The sequence below is a fragment of the Rhinoderma darwinii genome, chromosome 6, assembly GCF_050947455.1.
Source record: "Rhinoderma darwinii isolate aRhiDar2 chromosome 6, aRhiDar2.hap1, whole genome shotgun sequence".
Taxonomy (NCBI): Eukaryota; Metazoa; Chordata; class Amphibia; order Anura; family Rhinodermatidae; genus Rhinoderma; species Rhinoderma darwinii.
In genome coordinates, this window is record NC_134692.1 from 31,075,311 (window position 1) to 31,093,268 (window position 17,958).

General features: G+C 40.1%; 1 protein-coding gene across 1 annotated transcript; it reads left to right on the forward strand.

Annotated features, from left to right (window-relative positions):
• The first annotated feature begins 256 nt into the window (after positions 1-256).
• On the forward strand, positions 257-17,545 carry BBS5 (Bardet-Biedl syndrome 5). The gene is made up of 12 exons (XM_075831115.1): positions 257-397; positions 5,257-5,339; positions 5,476-5,541; positions 6,003-6,052; positions 6,581-6,708; positions 8,116-8,251; positions 8,327-8,422; positions 9,831-9,893; positions 10,970-11,104; positions 13,601-13,684; positions 16,437-16,460; positions 16,564-17,545. Exons 1-12 carry the CDS (start codon positions 336-338, stop codon positions 16,663-16,665), a joined length of 1,029 nt encoding a protein of 342 aa, XP_075687230.1. The 5' UTR covers positions 257-335; the 3' UTR covers positions 16,666-17,545.
• The last annotated feature ends 413 nt before the right edge of the window (positions 17,546-17,958 follow it).

The window sequence follows — 17,958 nt, forward strand, 5'->3', positions numbered from 1 at the left end:
TTATCACAGATCATTTGTTATCTCTAGGATATACATATATATGTAACCCGCAGTTTTTTATGCATACTACTCATATAACTTGTGATAGTGGAAACTCTAATCTTTGGCAACTAATTATCAGAAGAAAACTAATTCTGAAGTTACTGTAACACGCGGGGAATTATCTTCTACATAGCAACAAAAAGGGCTTCACTACGCGTGCGCTTTAAAGCCTCTATGCCGCATGCGCAGCATTAGTCAAAGCGCATGCGCATGCGCTTCATGTCTGGTCGCCTTGGTAACCGGACCTGGCTTCATTGCGTTCTCTCCGTACAGGCCGGAAACCTTAGCGCAGCATGTTGTCCGTTCTGGATGCCCTGTGGGAGGACCGGGATGTTCGGTTTGATATATCCCCGCAGTGAGTATAAGTCAGTTAATCTTATGGTAGTCTCGGTAATGTAGGACTACAGGTCGCAGCATCTCCTTAAAAGAGGGCATGCGACTTTGCATTTTTCATGTGATTCTGTATTCGTATAGCAAGTGACTAGTCGCAGGGACTCTCCTTGTGTGACTAATGTCTGAGGTGTCATGTGCAGGCTTACAGCTGCCCTAACTTTGCATTACATTACTGTATCTCTATATAGTCCTGTTCAGACCATGGGTCTTCACGCAGGTGAAATTGTCCACTGCCGCTCATATGGTACAGATTTTTACGATGCGGTTTTGAAATTCGTGTTGTGGAAAATAAAGAGGTGACGTCACTGCTAATCCACTGTAGAAATCCAAATACCAGCCACGGATTTCTGCTGCGGGTTCTTGGGCACATCCGCAATGGATTTTTGCAATAGAAAAATGTGCGCGCAGCCTATATCTCCAACTTCATACATATCTAACCAGTTCTTTCTGACCGATTCCAGCAATATTTGACAGAAATCCATTGGATGTCATATAACAGAGCTATATTCCTCTAGTAGCACTGCTGTCACAATGTTACGACTACAGAGGCCATACACAATAAATAAGTGTTCAGCCGACCGCTATTCCTCCCAACGCCACTATTCACATGTACACTTAAAAGTATTTTATTCGGGTGAGGGGAATAGACTTAGAACAATGGATTAAGGGCTTATTTACACGAATGTGCTATACATCCGTGCAACGCGCGTGGTTTTTACGGACATGTGCAAGTCTATGGGGCCGTGCAGACTGTCCGTGATTTTTGCGCAGCGCGTGTCCGCTGCGTAAAACTCACGACATGTTCTATATTTCGGCGTTTTTTGCGCATCACGCAGCCATTGAAGTCAATGGATGCGTGAAAATCACGCGCACCACAAGGAAGCACTTCCGTGGGACAAGCGTTATTCGCGCAACAGCAGTAAAAGAATGAATGTAAACAGAAAAGCACCACATGCTTTTCTGTTTACAAACATCCAAACGGAGTGTCATAATGATGGCGGCTGCGCGAAAACCACGCAGCCGCCCATCCATATGAACAGGGCACACGGAGCTGTCAAGTGCCTTTTGCGCACGCAAACACCCTAAGCACGTTAAAATCACGCATACCCAGCCCTTCTTTCCCCCAACATCTGAGAGTCGGGAGACCCCCACACACATTAGATCGTCAGCTGAAATTGGTGGTTTCAGTAATTGGGTGTAAGCGTAAGAAAATGCCATTTATATATACCTCCTGTATGTGTGTGTATATATATATATATATATATATATATCTCCTGTACTTATACAGTATATACAGTGTGTGTGTGTGTGTGTGTGTGTGTGTGTGTGTGTGTGTGTGTGTGTGTGTGTGTGTGTGTGTGTATATATATATATACCCCCTCCTGTGCATCTATATATACCTCCTTTTACATCTATATACACCTCCTGCACATCTATATACACCTCGTGTGTGTGTGTGTGTGTGTGTGTGTGTGTGTGTGTATATATGTATATATATACATATATATATTCCCCCTCATGTGCATCTATATACACCTCCTGTACATATATACACGCCTCCTGTCCCCATCGTAAACGACTTCTGGGTTCTGAGTCCTGCGTATTATTTGTAGGTATACGGTATATTTGCTTTATTATATTACATTTGTGTTTCCAAACTCCCAGCCTGTCCTTGTAAGTAATCTTATTAGGGGACTAGAAAATAAGCGGCTCCAAGTATCAGATTCCAAGTCGCTGTGTAAATCCCCTGACGTAATAGTGAAGGGTTCACATAAAATAAGTGTGGGAGCAAACAGTCATTTTATGGGTATTTTCAGTATTAAGATATTAAGTATTTATTAAGTCAATAATATGTTTTAATAGTAGACAATGGCAGACGTGTACAACTACCCAGGCATAAAGTGCATACGTCTGGTCATATGAAAGCAGTGTGCAAATAACCGAGTGTCACCTGGGTCAGATCTATCTATCTGCAGCTGTTTTCATGTAACAATCTCTGTAGTCTGAGATAATCCCTGGAGAAATTTTATGAATCTATGGGACATTTGTATGGACAGTGTTGGGATTCCTGGACGGTTTAGGATTGGAGTTTTAGGAGCCACACCAGATGCATTTTTCTCCCAAGTCACACTGGGGCTACAGACTACCGTAAAACAGGAATCTGCTAATTCTCCTACTAATACACTTAATTAAAGGCTTTATCCAGGTTGCGATTTTTTATTTATTTATTTTTTTAGTAGGGACCGGAAATGAGAAAAAATAAACCAAAAAAGCAATACTTACCTATGCTTGCCACCGGCGATCCATCGCTGTGGCTCCGGTGGCTTTATCAACGGTTGTTTACATGCACGTAGCATGTGAGCCAATCAAAGGGTTTAGCGGGGCTCAGTGGTGACAAATCGTATTCCTTGCATAATGGCAGAAATACAACACATGACCGCTGAGGCCTCTTATTGGCTGCAGCAGTCACATGCTACGTGCATGTAAACAACCACCAGGAGTGCCTCTGGAGCGCCAGCGCTGAATTGCCAGGGCAGGAATAGGTAAGTATAGCTTTTCTGGTTTATTTATTACATTTGCAGTCCCTACTAAAAAAAAATTCACATCCCAGATAACACCTTTGCTCTCCTCCAGAAGTAAGAAAACTGTCTCTCTAGTGCCACCTATAGGTACATGTTTCATTAGGGTATGTTCACACGCCCTATTTACGGACGTAATTCAGGCATTTTACGCCTGGAATTACACCCGTAAAAACAGCTCCAAACCGTCTGCAAACATCTGCCCATTGAATTCAATGGGTCTTACGATGTTCTGTGCAGACAGGTTTGTTTTTTACGCGCCGCTGTCAAAAGACGGCCGCCACAAAGAAGTGCATGTCACTTTTTGGGACGTAATTGGAGCCGTTTTTCATTGACTCCAATGAAAACCAGCTCCAATTACGTCCGTAAAAGACACGGCGAAAAACGCGTGCGCTTGTCAAAACGTCTGAAATTCAGGAGCTGTTTTTGCCTGAAAACAGCTCCGTAATTTCAGACGTAATTGGCGTTGCCGTGTGAACATACCCTTACTATTTAAATGGATAGGACTTTGACTTAGAAGGTAACTACCTATAGATGGCACCAGAGAGACCGTTTTCTTCAATCTGTACAAAGGGGCGAAAGCTGTCAATCGTCGGCGGCTAGGCAGGGGGGAGCGGCAGCTCATGAATAAGCAGACTCCTTCCTCCCAGCGCTCCCATCACGTTTCAACATTCAAAATGTAATATTTGCATACTTTTTTTCCTGGGAGCATTGCTCGTAAGACTCCCTACACCGGCTGGATCTCCTCAAGTAGTCTCTGTACCTTCCAAGAACTGCATCAAAGGCATTTAAACCAGTCAACCAGAACTCTACTGCAGTGATGAGGAGCAAAAACTCAGAAACAGCGCTGTGTACAGATGGGTGTCTCTGGTTTGGCTGATATGCTTAGTCATGTTTTAAGGCTTTTAAGGACCTTGTTCACACAGAGTTTTTTGACACATTTTTTGCCGCGGAAACAGTGGCAAAAAATGGCCGAAACTGCCTCCTATTGTTTTTAATGAGAGGTGGAAGCGTTTTTGCCCTATCTTGAGGCGTTTTCTGCCTCAAAAGCCCCATTGAAATCAAAGGGAGACGGAAAAAACGCCGCGAACGGCCAACGGCGACAAAACGGTGTGTGGTGCAAAACAACTTAAAAAAACTGGGGCTGATTTTTTCCAGGCAGAATTTTCTGCCTGCAAAAAACTCAGTGTGAACATAGCCTTAATGGGTCGGACATTGACTTACAGGGTAGTCACCTATAGGTGGCACCAGGGAGTTTTCCTCCTTCGGGAGGAGAGATAATTTGCATACTTTTTCTCAGGCAGCATTGCCTATAAGTGTAAGTTCACATCAGCGTCGGATTCCGTTTGATGTTTCCGTTCATCCATTCCGTCAGAGGAACTGATAAACGGAAACCATAGATTCTGTTTGCATTACCATTGATTTCAATGGTAATGCTTCCGTTGGAAATGGTTTCCGTTTGTTTCCGTTCCATAAGGAACCTTCACGATCGTACAGTATACAATCTTATACTGTATAAGATTACTGTCTGCTGGGGCCCTGTATCTAAGCCTAACGTGGAAGGGTTAGATACAGGGTCCATGTGTGATACTGTCTGTTAGACCCTGTATCTAAGCCTACCACAAGGCAGGCTTAGATACAGCACCCCAGTAGACCGTAACGTTACACTTTCCTGCGCTCGGGAAGGAAGATGGGTAAGTATGTGTCGTTACTATAGCAACAGGGGCCTGTGTATTTGATTACATAGGCCCCAGTTACTATAGTAACTTTTACAGATGCGGCGCGGGTGGCTGCGGCCCGGTCGCAATTGCGACCACTGCGACACGAATGTGCCAGTCGCCGGGGCACCGGGCCAAAGATCCGGGGCTTGGGGCCCGAAAGGCCCGGTGCCAGCAACGCCCCTGAAGTGGTAATGCAAAGGGAAGCTATGGTTTCCATTTGGCTTTACGTTCATCTGATGGAATGGATGAACAGAAACATCAACGGGACCCTACGCTGGTGTGAACGAGGCCTTAGACTCTTTACACCAGCTGGATCTCCACAAGAAGTATCAGTACCTTCCAAGAATTGCCCTATTAATGAATGTATATGCATATCTCCTTACACACTATTTATTACCTTATGCTTTTTAGGTTTAAATGTCATGTATGGGGACCAAAAATGCCATTTTATGATATGAAGGTCGGTTCTGTTGTTCTTCCACATTGACACCGTCCACCGGTAATGTGCTGTTGTATTTCAGACAAATGAAAATGAGACCAGGAGAAGTTCTTATAGACTGCTTAGACTCTATTGAAGACACCAAGGGGAACAACGGAGACAGAGGTAACTCTACCTTGTAATAAATATGCAGATTTTTTTTTCCTGTTTTTATTGGTGCAATGAAAAAAAAACCACTGCCCTTCAAATGGTTATAATATTTATTTACTCACTCGAATATTTTTTTGAATTTTTTTTTCAGGGAGGCTTTTAGTAACCAACCTGAGAATCATTTGGCATTCAATAGCATTGCCCAGAGTCAACCTTGGTACGTACGTACGACTGTATTTATTGAGTAAACCAGTCACCTGTCAGCCTCTGGCCACAGTGTATAAGAAATGTTCATCTCCGGTTTTAGGGCTCATTCAGACGAGCGTGTTCCTTGTCTGTGTGCTGTCCGTGGATATAACTGACCACACACGGACCCATGCAAGTCAATAGGACTATTCAGACATGCACAATTTTTCACGCCGTGAGTGTCCGCTGCGTGAAACTCAAGGCTGTCGGGCCTTGAAAATGTCTGAAAATAGAACCAGTTCTATTTTTTTGATGTCCAGTATTCACGGGCCATTAAAAGGTGGGTCGTGTGAATACACTAATAGAACTCCATTGTTTTTTTTGTTTTTTTTTATTGGTTTCGAATTTTTATAATAAACATAATAACTCCATTGTTTTAACTGTCGTGTGAATATGGCCATAATGTATTTTCTCTTTGCTTTTGTTTTCCAGCCGTTGGTTACAATTGCCTAATAAACATTACTACGAGAACAGCCAACTCCGTAAGTGTGGAACATTATGCATGATTTCATATTTCTGGTAAAATTCAAAACATTGGGGGAGATTTTTTAATAGTGTCTTAAAGATACAGTATAAAACTAGACCAGACAGGCAGAAACGGCACCAAATTGACCAGTGGTGCAGTGTATGAGAAATTTGGCGCATCTTGCAAGACATGCTCGACACTTTTCATTCTTATACCAAATCTTAGTTGGCTTTGTTTTCTTTTGGTGCCTTCGGTCATACCCCTTTTTATGAAATCATTGTTGTAGGCAGTTCATCTCCCGTTGCAAGAAAGGGGATTTGCTGCCGACATTAGGTAAACTGTTAATCATATTAACAATAGTCGGTGCCCATACAGTTTACATTGGCCCATGTAAAGGGCCTTTAAAAAAGCGCTAGTCGACCTGTGATTATCGACAATCGGCGCTTTTTATGGGCACAAACCTGCCAGTGTGAACCCACCTTAGTTGTGCTTTTATGAGGTGTGCTATTGTGTGTACGTAATTTAAATATTTTTGCTCGTTTAGAAATTGCGTGGCCAGACGGAAGCGCTCTACATCCTGACTAAATGCAACAACACTCGCTTCGAGTTTATTTTTACAAATGTGGTACCAGGAAGTCCGAGGTTATTCACTTCCGTTATTGCTGTACACAGGTAATTTCATTATGTTTTCTATTGTTTTATTTCTTACATTTCCAACGTTTTACACTTGAATTGGAACACGGAAACACTGACGGGCATAATACATTGCAGTACAGTTGTGCTATGTATTATGGAAGCGATCAGACAATCAAAAGTTCAAGTCCCTTAGTGGTTTCAATAAAGTTTTTGGGGAAAAAAAGTCAGAAATAAAAAAAATAAATCAATTTTTTCACATAAAAAATGTTTTATTAGGTAAAAAATTAAAACAAATACGTATTTGCCATTGATGCAAACAGAAAGACCTGTAGAATAAAATGATCACATTTTTTAGACTGCATAGAGAACGATAGTAAATTAGCGACCGCTGCATTTGAGTTGTTTACAGAGGGAGGGAGCACCCTCTGTCACCCATCGGCGGCCCACAAATACAATTAGCAAAGGCCCCTGGGTCTGCCCTGGCTATATACCTATTAGGACATGCCAGAGGCATAGATGGTCAGTTTTATACTGACAGGAAGTATACCAAAGCATTATATCTGCGATCTAAAGATTACCTAGTGAAGTCCCGTAGTGGGACTGAAAAAAGTATTAATGTGAAATAAAAATTAATACAAAGGTACACCTAAAAAAAAACCACATTTTTTCCCCATAAAAAAAATTGTTTTATTTAGTAACCGTGTAAAGATAAAATAAACGACACATATATGGTATCCCCGCAATCGTAATGACCCAAAAAATAAAGTTAGCATATTAATTAAACCACAAGGGGTACGCCGTAAAAAAACAAACCTCAAAAAACAACGGCAAAATTGCTATTTTTTTTCACCCCCCCTAAAAAATAAAAAGGTTAATCAAGAAGTCCCATGTACCCCAAAATGGTACCAATGAAGTCCCGCAAAAACAAGCCCTCATATGGTGACACTGACGAAAAATAAAAAGGTTATGGCTCCTGGAAAGTGGCGATGCAAAATAAAATTATTTTAGTTTAAGTATTTTTATACTGCAAAAGTAGTAAAACATAAAAAAAACTATACCTATTTGGTATTACCGTAATCGTACCGACCCATAGAATAAAGGTAGCATGTTATTTACGCCGCACGGTAAACGGCGTAAATGTAAAATGCATAGAACGATGGCTAAATTGCTGGATTTTTTTTTTTTTATATCCTCCCCCAAATAAAAAGTTAATAAAAAAATTCTATATACCCCAAAACATTGCCATTGAAAAATACAACTCATCCCACAAAAAAAAAAGTCCTTATACAGCCATGTCCACGTGAAAATAAAAAAGTTTTAGAGCTGTTTGAATGTGACAATGGAAAAACGAAAAAAATAGCTTGGTCATTATGGCCCTGAATGCATGCAGGGGGAAGGGGTTAAGGGGTAATTTGTTTTTATTTACTTTTTGTATTTTTATAGAGCTTATGAAACCTCTAAGATGTATCGAGATCTCAAACTAAGAGGTTCACTGATCCAAAATAAGCAACTTAGACTACTTCCTCGGGAACAAGTTTATGACAAAGTCAACGGAGTGTGGAACTTATCCAGTGACCAGGTAATAAGAATATTTTATCAAGGAAATTCAATTTTATTGGATAAAAAAAATAATAATTTTATGTTACTTTCACAGGGCAACTTGGGAACATTCTTTATAACTAACGTCAGAATAGTTTGGCATGCCAACATGAATGACAGCTTTAACGTCAGCATTCCTTACCTTCAAATCGTACGTTTTTAATTCTTCATGATTTTATTTGTAAATCAGATCACATCTCAATTAATAGTTTTTTTCCTGTGATTTCATAAACTTGATCACTATAAAAGAAGGATTAGACCTCCTGAGCCATGTATTTTAATGATATCAATACATAATAACAATCACCTTTATTTATATAGCCCCAACATATTGCGCAAAACTTTATAATTAGGGGAAGCAGTAAAAACCGTAAAAAATAAATTAATCTGACAATGAAACAAAAGAGGGAACCTCCTGATAATCATATTATACTTTTAATGAAAAAAAATGGACGCATTCGGGTCAGAAAGACATGCTTTAAAGTGTCAGTCCAGTTAAACTTTCCCACCCGAACTAACGTAGGGAGACGGTCCTGGGCGCTACAGTTGCCGGTGGCAACCGTACGATGCTCTGAGAATATCATGCACAGGTCCAATTGATTAGAATTGTACCCGTGCACGGTACTCTTCGTGCATCGTATCGTTGCCCCGGCAACTTTAGCGCCCAGTGTGCAGCGTCTCTTCTCGCCCTATTTCTAATACCTCGTCCTAGCTCATTTATCGCATAGAAAGTACTCTTTCTGCACCAATTACTGCTATGAAGAAAATGTTTGGGAAAATGGACCATCACAGCAAAACGGCTAGCAGTGCCCTATGTAACTGCCCCCCTTACACACGCTTATACCCATTCCCGCAACCAAATCTCAATTGCCGCTGCATAACTATAGTATCGTTGGACAAGCATGCAAAGGAGAAATGCTGTAGCCTGTGTTTGTACAATGGAAGGAATTTGAACAATTGGAGCTTTTGTGCAATTTCCGCCCCTCTAGGTGGAGCACTCACATAACTGTGTGCCCCTGACCACTGTGTAGGGAAGAATCATTAATATGTTAATGACATTTTCTGCCTAAAAAAAATATTATGTTTTGCAGTAAAAAGATTTACTGTGTGCAGTTAAAAGACTATTCCCACCTTAGACATTTATGGGATATGCCATAAATGCCTGATAGGTGCAGATCCAGAGCAGGGACTTGCACCTACTCCAGAACGGGTGTCAGCAGACCTATGTCCCGCATGCTTCGCAGTTGCATCGAGGGGGAGAATTAATGGATAGGTGAACGCTCTTTGTTTTGACTTTTATGGGTGTTTCAGCCACTTCCGCTATGGACATAGGTGCCGGTCCTAGAGCTGGGCCCCAACTATCAGACATTTATGGCATATCCCATGGATATGTTTATAAATGTCTAAGGTGGGATTAACCCTTTTAAAAACAATGTGAATCCCGCTTATCCTTACATGTTAATTAATATACTGTCTCATTTTAGTACATTTCATAAACAACTGTTTATATTGTGTATCCAGGTAGCTATTATTTTTTTTGTTTTTGTTTTCCAAACTAGCGCTCTATAAAGATACGAGACTCCAAGTTTGGCTTAGCTCTTGTGATTGAAAGCTCCCAGCAGGTGAAAGTTGTTTATTATTATTATTATTATATTATTAAATTTTTCAACAGTAGATAAAAGTTCTGTTGTTGATCTGTAAATAGGGGGGCTGAATGTTGGATTAGTATAGGAACATTTATGGAATGGAAGCAAAAAGTTAGAGAACAAATAATTACAGAACATATTCCTGTAATAGAAATCAGAAGAAATATACAGTATAATGGTGCAAAGTCTCAAGTCAAGATGTTCCCATGTTTCCTGGAAATCAGATGCAGGATTCATTTAATGTGACCATATACAGTACGTGGATTAAGAAATTAAGGCTTTAACCTTTCACCCCTTGATAAATCATTAGGGCCGGAATGAGGGATAAGCGAAGTAGGCGCCCACTGTAACCCATCGCACTTTCTTGTAGAAGTAATTGGCTTATTCAAGAAAGCGATCGTTGGACAGCATTGTATGTAAGAGAGCTAATAGTTGGAGCCGTTGGACCCTAGCACAGATATGTGGTAGCATGGACAGCCAGCCTTGTGTGCAAAACCACACGTGTGTGGAGGGGATGGAAATGGAGGGATATGTATTCTATATAAGACCGCCAGTCATTGGTGCGAAAGTTGGGGGCAAAATGGGACATCTATATGAGTGAATGTTTACCCAACAGCAATGTTGCTGCGCTTCAGGATGGGGGGGGGCGCATTCTGAAATCACTTGCTTAGGCACCAAGACCGCTCATCCTTCCCCTGAGACTAGTTACAAGATTACTGCAGTGCCTATTGGTTTGAAGATTCATAAACCGAGCAGTAGAGACTGGTGACATCTTTTCGCCACTCTTCCCAGCTATCTTACAGTGAATGTTTCAAGATCTCCGTCTATGAATCACAAAACCCTAAAAACATTTTGTTATTATATGGTCATCATCTTCTGATATTATTGTGATTCTTATATTGTCTTGGGTTCATATATGTTGTAATATTTCTGGGTGGGTTTACGTTTCTTACATTTTCTGTTCATTTTACTTTATTTTATAGATATTTATCTTGGACTTTGTCGTTTTTAAAAATTTATTCACCAATCTTGTACCTTTTCTTGTGGTTTAGAGTGGTGGGTATGTGCTCGGCTTTAAAATTGACCCGGTAGAGAAGCTCCAGGATTCTGTGAAAGAGATTAATTCACTGCACAGAGTCTACTCTGCAAGTCCCATATTTGGAGTAGAGTATGAGATGGAAGAAAAGGTAATTTGTAGTTTTCTTCTAAACTGTTTTTAATGGTTGACAGAAATCTCCAAGCAGCATCAAAGGGCCGCGCTCCAGAGTAGTACAGCCTGTTTGAATTGGGAATTTCTACATTTCCAAAATCGCAGACCCCACACTTATATATTTAGGAAATGGCACCACTACATGTAGATCACAGTTTTACGCAAGAAGGTGGAGAAATGTTGTAGTACTGTTCTACGGTGCCAGCAGAGGGAACAAGGGAAGACTGGCCATACACTTGACACACCTGTCAGGTTCGGCCGTCAGCTATTCCTCCACGCTCCCCTATACACGTGCTCGGCTCAGGAGTGTGAATGTGTTTTCAATAGAGAGAAGTAAGAAAGTCGCTGCCAGACTCCTCTGGCAGTGGCTTATCTACTTGCAAACAAAAGGATCGGGCATGTTTAAATTCAGCAGCCCGATCTAAACATTAGATGGTCGGCTGGTGCTGTCGAAATCGGCGGGTTTGGCCAAAATGAATCTAATGTGTATAGTCAGCTGAAAGCTCAGCGGCACCTTATAGCAGGTTCACACTTTATTCACCTACACACAGACCTTTTCAGGTACCTACATTTATAATGCTGTAATGTCTTTATGCCATGTCAGAACATGGTTTAAGATTTAAAGAGTTTGGCCGTAGATATCCATATCTTGCCCATATGGTGCTATTTTACAGTAATTACTGTACTTTTCAAAAATGTTTAAAAGGTAAATTCGGCTTACTTAAAAAAAAAATTTTTTTATATATATATATATATATATATATATATATATATACATATATACATATATGTTACTAAAACTTAAAGGAGTTCTCTGGTCACGGGGTGTTTTTTCATACTGATGACTTATCCACAGGATAGGTCAATTTAACTATAGAGATTCTCTGCTTCGGACAATTCCTACTTATTGTCCCTTGACAATAAGTTAATACAAAATATTGTGATATGCGCAGCTCACGGTTAAGTTCAGGTGTATCCGTTCCATAAAGGAGTTAATTAGTTCATCTACTGCTGTTACCTGTAGTACAAACATAACAACATGTTGACAATAAGCTGATCACAAAACGTTACAAACAACTGTAATGTGTGGCTAAACCTGGCAGGAAGTGTTCAATTTCCCTGCAGCGCCACCACAGGGGAAATTAAGCATTACACAGTGTCCATTCATATCAATTGGTTTTCTGTATAATGCAGGACACGTCCTCCAGAGTGAGAGACCTTTTTGGAGCCGTTCTCCACTTTGACCGATTGATCACTTCCACTCTGACCTCCTATTAATTTGGAATTTCCTAATAGGATATATGGAAATGAGTTTTCTATACTTAACAATTTGTTACTGTCTGAGCTGGTATGATGGGTTTGAAGCTTGATGTGTCTACTTCTGATTGAGGCAGACGGAGCAATGGTTGTCATTTTTATTTATCATTGATAGGACATTTCTGATTTACACGTCATACGCAAAAGTTACTAGATCCTTAAAAGTATATTAGACTTGATTTGTCACAGACCTAGTAAGTTACTGGAAGGCTTATGTGTGTTCTGTAAAACTTCTGGCACAGGGGCACATAACTGCACCGTGAATCATGTTAAAGGTCTTTTCAAGAATATACGTGTATAGTTGCCTGGAGAAGATTAGCTGTACCATAAATAAAATGACAAGGTGCCGTGCAGTGAGTTATTCACGGTGAGGTGCCTGTTACTCATGGTTGCCCCAGGACACTTTAGTTCCACTGTTCATGACTTAGCGTGACACCTCTAAACTGTCATTGGCATGAGATAGTGCGAACTATAATCCCTTTTAACATTCATAGTATGTTAAAGGGGTTGTCTGATTTAGAAAACCCATTTTAAAATACCCTATCAGAGAATTCTGAGTTAATAGATTGGGGTCCACCATTCAGGATCCCCATCTATTAACCAGAGCAAAGAGTGGCTAACAGAGCTTCTCTTTCTTTAGAGCACCCACCACGTCCGTGCTTTACACCATCAGCACATTGATTTCAATGGGAACTGTGTAAAGCTTCATGTCATCTGTGATGGCGCTGCTGGGTTACCCCTCAGATTATAGCTAATCACTAGGGGTGCCAACAGCAGAACACCCTCTGATCAGCTTATCATCAGGGGACCCTTCAAACAAAAAGATTGTCCTAAGTGAACAACCCCATTAATAACATGGTTACTCTTAATACTTGTAAAACTACTATAATCTCTCCCAGCGCTGAAGGGCAGAAAAGTTTGCTCAAACAAGTTCTATGCGATAAAGCCCGGAGAACAATGTTTAACAGTGGTGAATATATTTAAGAATATACTGGTGTGAGTGTGTTGAGCGTAGGACCCTGCTCCTATATTGTCTTAGCAGTACTGACCATTCTTTGTAAGAAATAAAAAGTGTCTTCTAAAATATTTACCGATACAGAAGGTTCTTTCTTAACTCAAAGTGAATAAAACTATTGTGCTTTGTCACATTTTTCAGCCACAGGCTCTGGAGGAACTAACAGTTGAACAGGTTCAGGATGATGTGGAGATAGAAGCGGATGAGCACACAGACGCATTTGTGGTAAGTGGTTTGAAGCTAGGTTCACCTTAAAGAGGCTCTGTCACCACATTATAAGTGCCCTATCTCCTACATAATGAGATCGGCGCTGTAATGTAGGTAACGGCAGTAGTTTTTATTTAGAAAAAACGATCTATTTTCACCAAGTTATGAGTGATTTTAGCTTTATGCTAATGACTTAATGTCCAACTGGGTGTGTTTTTACTTTTGACCAAGTGGGCGTTGTGGAGAGAAGTGTATGACGCTGACCAATCAGCGTCATACACTTCTCTCTATTCATGTAATCAGCACAGCATGTGCTGTCACATACACACACATTAACATTACTGAAGTGTCTTGACCGTGAATAGACATTGCTTCCAACCAGGACGGGATGTCTATTCACAATCCTGACACTTTGGTAACGTTTGTGTGGGACTTACAGCACATCGAGATCACGTTGTGCTGTCATTTGCAGCGTGATCTCGCGAGATTACGCTTGCTGTGCTGTAAGTCGCACACAAACGTTACTGAAGTGTCGAGATTGTGAATAGACATCCCATCCTAGCTGGAAGCTATGTCTATTCACTGTCAAGACACTTCAGTAACGTTAATGTGTGTGTATGTGGCTGCACATATTGAACAACGCAGGATCACTATGTGCAGAGTAAATGAATGGGGAGAAGTGTATGATGCTAATTGGTCAGCGTCATACACTTCTCTCCACAACGCCCACTTGGTCAAAAGTAAAAACACGCCCAGTTGGACATTAAGAAAGTAATTAGCATAAAGCTAAAATCGCTCATAACGTGGTAAATATAGATTGTTTTTCTAAATAAAAGGCACTGCTGTTACCTACATTACAGCGTCAATCTCATTATGTAAGAGATAGAGCACTTATAATGTGGTGACAGAGCCTCTTTAAAGTTGGCCGTACACTTGTTTGGCCGACATCTATTCCTCCCGACTCTCCCCATACATATGCACGCTCAGCTCAGCTCAGCTTAACAGGGAGAAGTGAGGAAGCCACTCCTAGACTCCTCTGGCAGCGGCTTATCTATTTGCAAACAAAGGATCGTGTATATTGAAATTCAACATGCCCGACCCTTCTCTCCCCCGACCTCTTGGGAGAGTCAGGATGTCACCATATACATTAGATGGTTGGCTAGTCCCGCCGAAATTGGCAGGTTTGGCTGACATGCATCTAATGTGTATGGCCAGCCATGGGCAACGCTCAGTTTTCGCAACGAGAATCTACAATAAAGTGCAGTGCAATACATGTGAATTGGGTTTTGAAACCTCATTAATATGTGGCGGATTTTTTCCCTTTGGATGTAAAGGTATGTTTGGGAATTATTTCCTTCTCTTTTGTTAGTCTCTGCTCGCATATGTGTTGGGGCTTCCAGTCACATTGTAAGCCACAGTGCTGAGTCGCATCTGTCGAACAACAGATCCTAAAGGACCACGTTGATTTATAGTGGTGTTGATTGGGATTTCCGTCATTTTGATGGCATGAATAGTTCTGCTTGCTGCACTATTCTGGCCGTTAACTCTAACTGATTTGCTGATGGAGCCTCTGACGCAAATGTGAACGTAGCCTTATGGAGTTCATTACCACCTTGAATGAAAAGACATAAATAGCAGATCTCCTAAACACAGTGAAGGCGACAAAATCCACAATTTATCTAATGTGTATATGAAAGACTTTTTTTTTTTTTTTGGAAATGTATGCGCAGTGTCAAAGAGTAAAATGAAAACTTTATTGGCAAGTAGAAAAATCACACCATGTAATTACATGCAAAGAGGTTGAAACCATCCCCTGCTTAAGGAAGTCAGAGCGGTCTGAGATCACAGACTTCACCGATGTAATCTTTGTATGTGCATGTACGTACATAATGTATGATATATAAGAATACCAAATTGATTGGATTATCCTTTTTAACCTATTTACATCAACATAAAAGAGAAATTGATCCAGAAGCTGCAACTCTGCTCTGCCCTAATAAGAGTTTACCTGGGAGGGCTGCGGCCGAGATCTTTAAGTCAAATATCTCCATTCTGACACTTAATTCCTGTTGTCTACTTTACAACGTAAAGTGACAAGTTATGGGTTTCAGTACTGCTTATTGTGTACAAAAAGATGTGTATGAAAATTATGAGGCTGTTTTCTTCAAGGGAAAACAGCCTCTGATTTTAAGGCATTTTTTAACTGAAAATGTGGTTGTTTTTTTATTTGAAGCCTATTTTGAGGGTTTTTTTTAGCTGTTTTTTGGGTCGTTTTTCATAGTGTTAATGGAAAATCGGCTCCAAAAACGCCTCAAGAAGTGACATTCTACTTATTTTTTAAGTGGCTTCTTTTTTACGAGGCGTTTTTTTTAATTCAGCAGCGTAAAAATACACCTCATATGAACAGCACAGTGTATTTCCCATTGAAATCAATGGGAAACTGCAGGAGTATTTCAAGCGTATTTTGGAGCGTAATACGAGGCTTCTACGCTCTAAAATAAACCGTGTGAACTTACTCTCATGCTGGCCATACACATTAGAACACGGGCCACAGAGGTGACCATCCATACTGACATCACCACTGCGGCCATTGCTGCAACCAAGGAACAGCGGGGAACATAGAACGGTCGATCGGATAGGGTATTTAAACCGTGGGTATGTGTCTATTTATAATTTTTATCCATGTAAAGTTCCCCTTTGAAAGCAGATCTATTTTGGAATTTGTATATCATCAATGTTCTCTGATATAGCATTGTTTTATGTTTTTCAGGCTTATTTTGCTGATGGGAACAAGGTACAGTAAGTTCTTGACATTTCAGTGTTAGTAATGTGCAGTTTTATGATATTGCAGCACATTTATTTCAGCTTTTTTTATTTATTTATTTTCGTCCTACAAGCAACAAGATCGTGAGCCAGTCTTTTCTGAAGAACTTGGCCTCGCCATTGAGAAGCTAAAGGACGGTTTCACTCTTCAAGGATTATGGGATGTCATGGTTTAATTTTGTCAGAGCTTGTAAAAAAAAAAAAAACTGGATATAAGATGTCATAACAACTTTGTATCTTAGGCTATAATACATTTTGTAAGATTTGTTGCTAGTTCTTTTTAAGGGCTATGTACACCTTTTTTCAAATCAGTTTTTTTTGTTTTTAAATAAAAATGTCTATCCATGTGATTGGTGCAACTTTCAAAATACTTTTTATTTAAAATAATTTTGCATTTTTGAGATACAACTGCTTTGTATTCTGTATATAGAGCAGCTGTACCTAGCGCTGAATCCTGTATCTGACAGCTGGTCAGGATCGAGCTGCTATCGATCACATCTAAGTTCATAACTTAGATGTGATCGATCACAGCTGGATCCTACATGTCAGAGACATGCAGGACCCGCTGACACTGAACCAGTCAGTCACGCGGACCTGACGGTTTCAGGTCTTAGCGCAAGATACAGCTGCTCTGTATACAGGATATAAAGCAGCTGTAGCTCAAAAAGTACAAATATTTTTTAATAAAATATGTTGAAAGTTGTACCAATCGCACTGATAAGACATTTTTATTAAAAAAAATTCAAAGGTGTATATAGCCGTTCTCTCATGATTGAATATTTTACACAGTGGTTTACCAGGGCTACTTGTGCCTATCCGGTAACTATATATTTGAGAATTAACATGTCAGAAAATGTCTATTTATGTATTTATTAAATATTCTATAGTATCCAATTTTATTTTGGATATAAAAAATTATAATACATTTCATTCCTTATGTAATGCTAAATGAAAGGTTTCTGCTTATCTGTTTGTCATTTACATATTTAGTTTTTTCTATCCGTCAGTTTTAAAACATTGTGAAATCAAGTAATATTTTTATCAATGATGTAATGTAATAGTCCTTGAAAAGTAAAAGCTTAGCAATATTTAATATTTGTAATTGTTACTATTTTTTCATTTGTTATCGCTGTTTATTAAATTTAAGGTTATTTGCATCTTTATAAAGTGATGGCATATCTCTAGGATCGGTGGGGGAATCTTATGAATGTAGGGGCCACAGTGCTGATTTAGTGCTGTGTCCCCTTATAGGTTTTCCCTACAGAGCGGCAAACCTGGACACCCGGCTTTGCAGGAAACTGTGGCATGGCCACATTCACTTGAATAGGGCCGTGCTGTGGTTCCCTGCACAGCTCTTTCACTTAGACTGTTGTAAGATATGCCAGTCTTAGAGAGCCAAACTTTTTCAGCATGGGGTCTTTTTGTGGAGTCTGAGTTAGGTGATCGACTAGGTAACCAGGGATAGATAC

Bases quoted from the DNA above. Each gene is read 5' to 3' on its own strand.
- BBS5 (XM_075831115.1), top strand. From the start codon at position 336: ATGTTGTCCGTTCTGGATGCCCTGTGGGAGGACCGGGATGTTCGGTTT. The intron at 6,053-6,580 runs GTAAGTGTGGAA...TTGCTCGTTTAG, and splicing joins CTACGAGAACAGCCAACTCC to AAATTGCGTGGCCAGACGGA. The intron at 13,685-16,436 runs GTAAGTGGTTTG...TATGTTTTTCAG, and splicing joins AGCACACAGACGCATTTGTG to GCTTATTTTGCTGATGGGAA.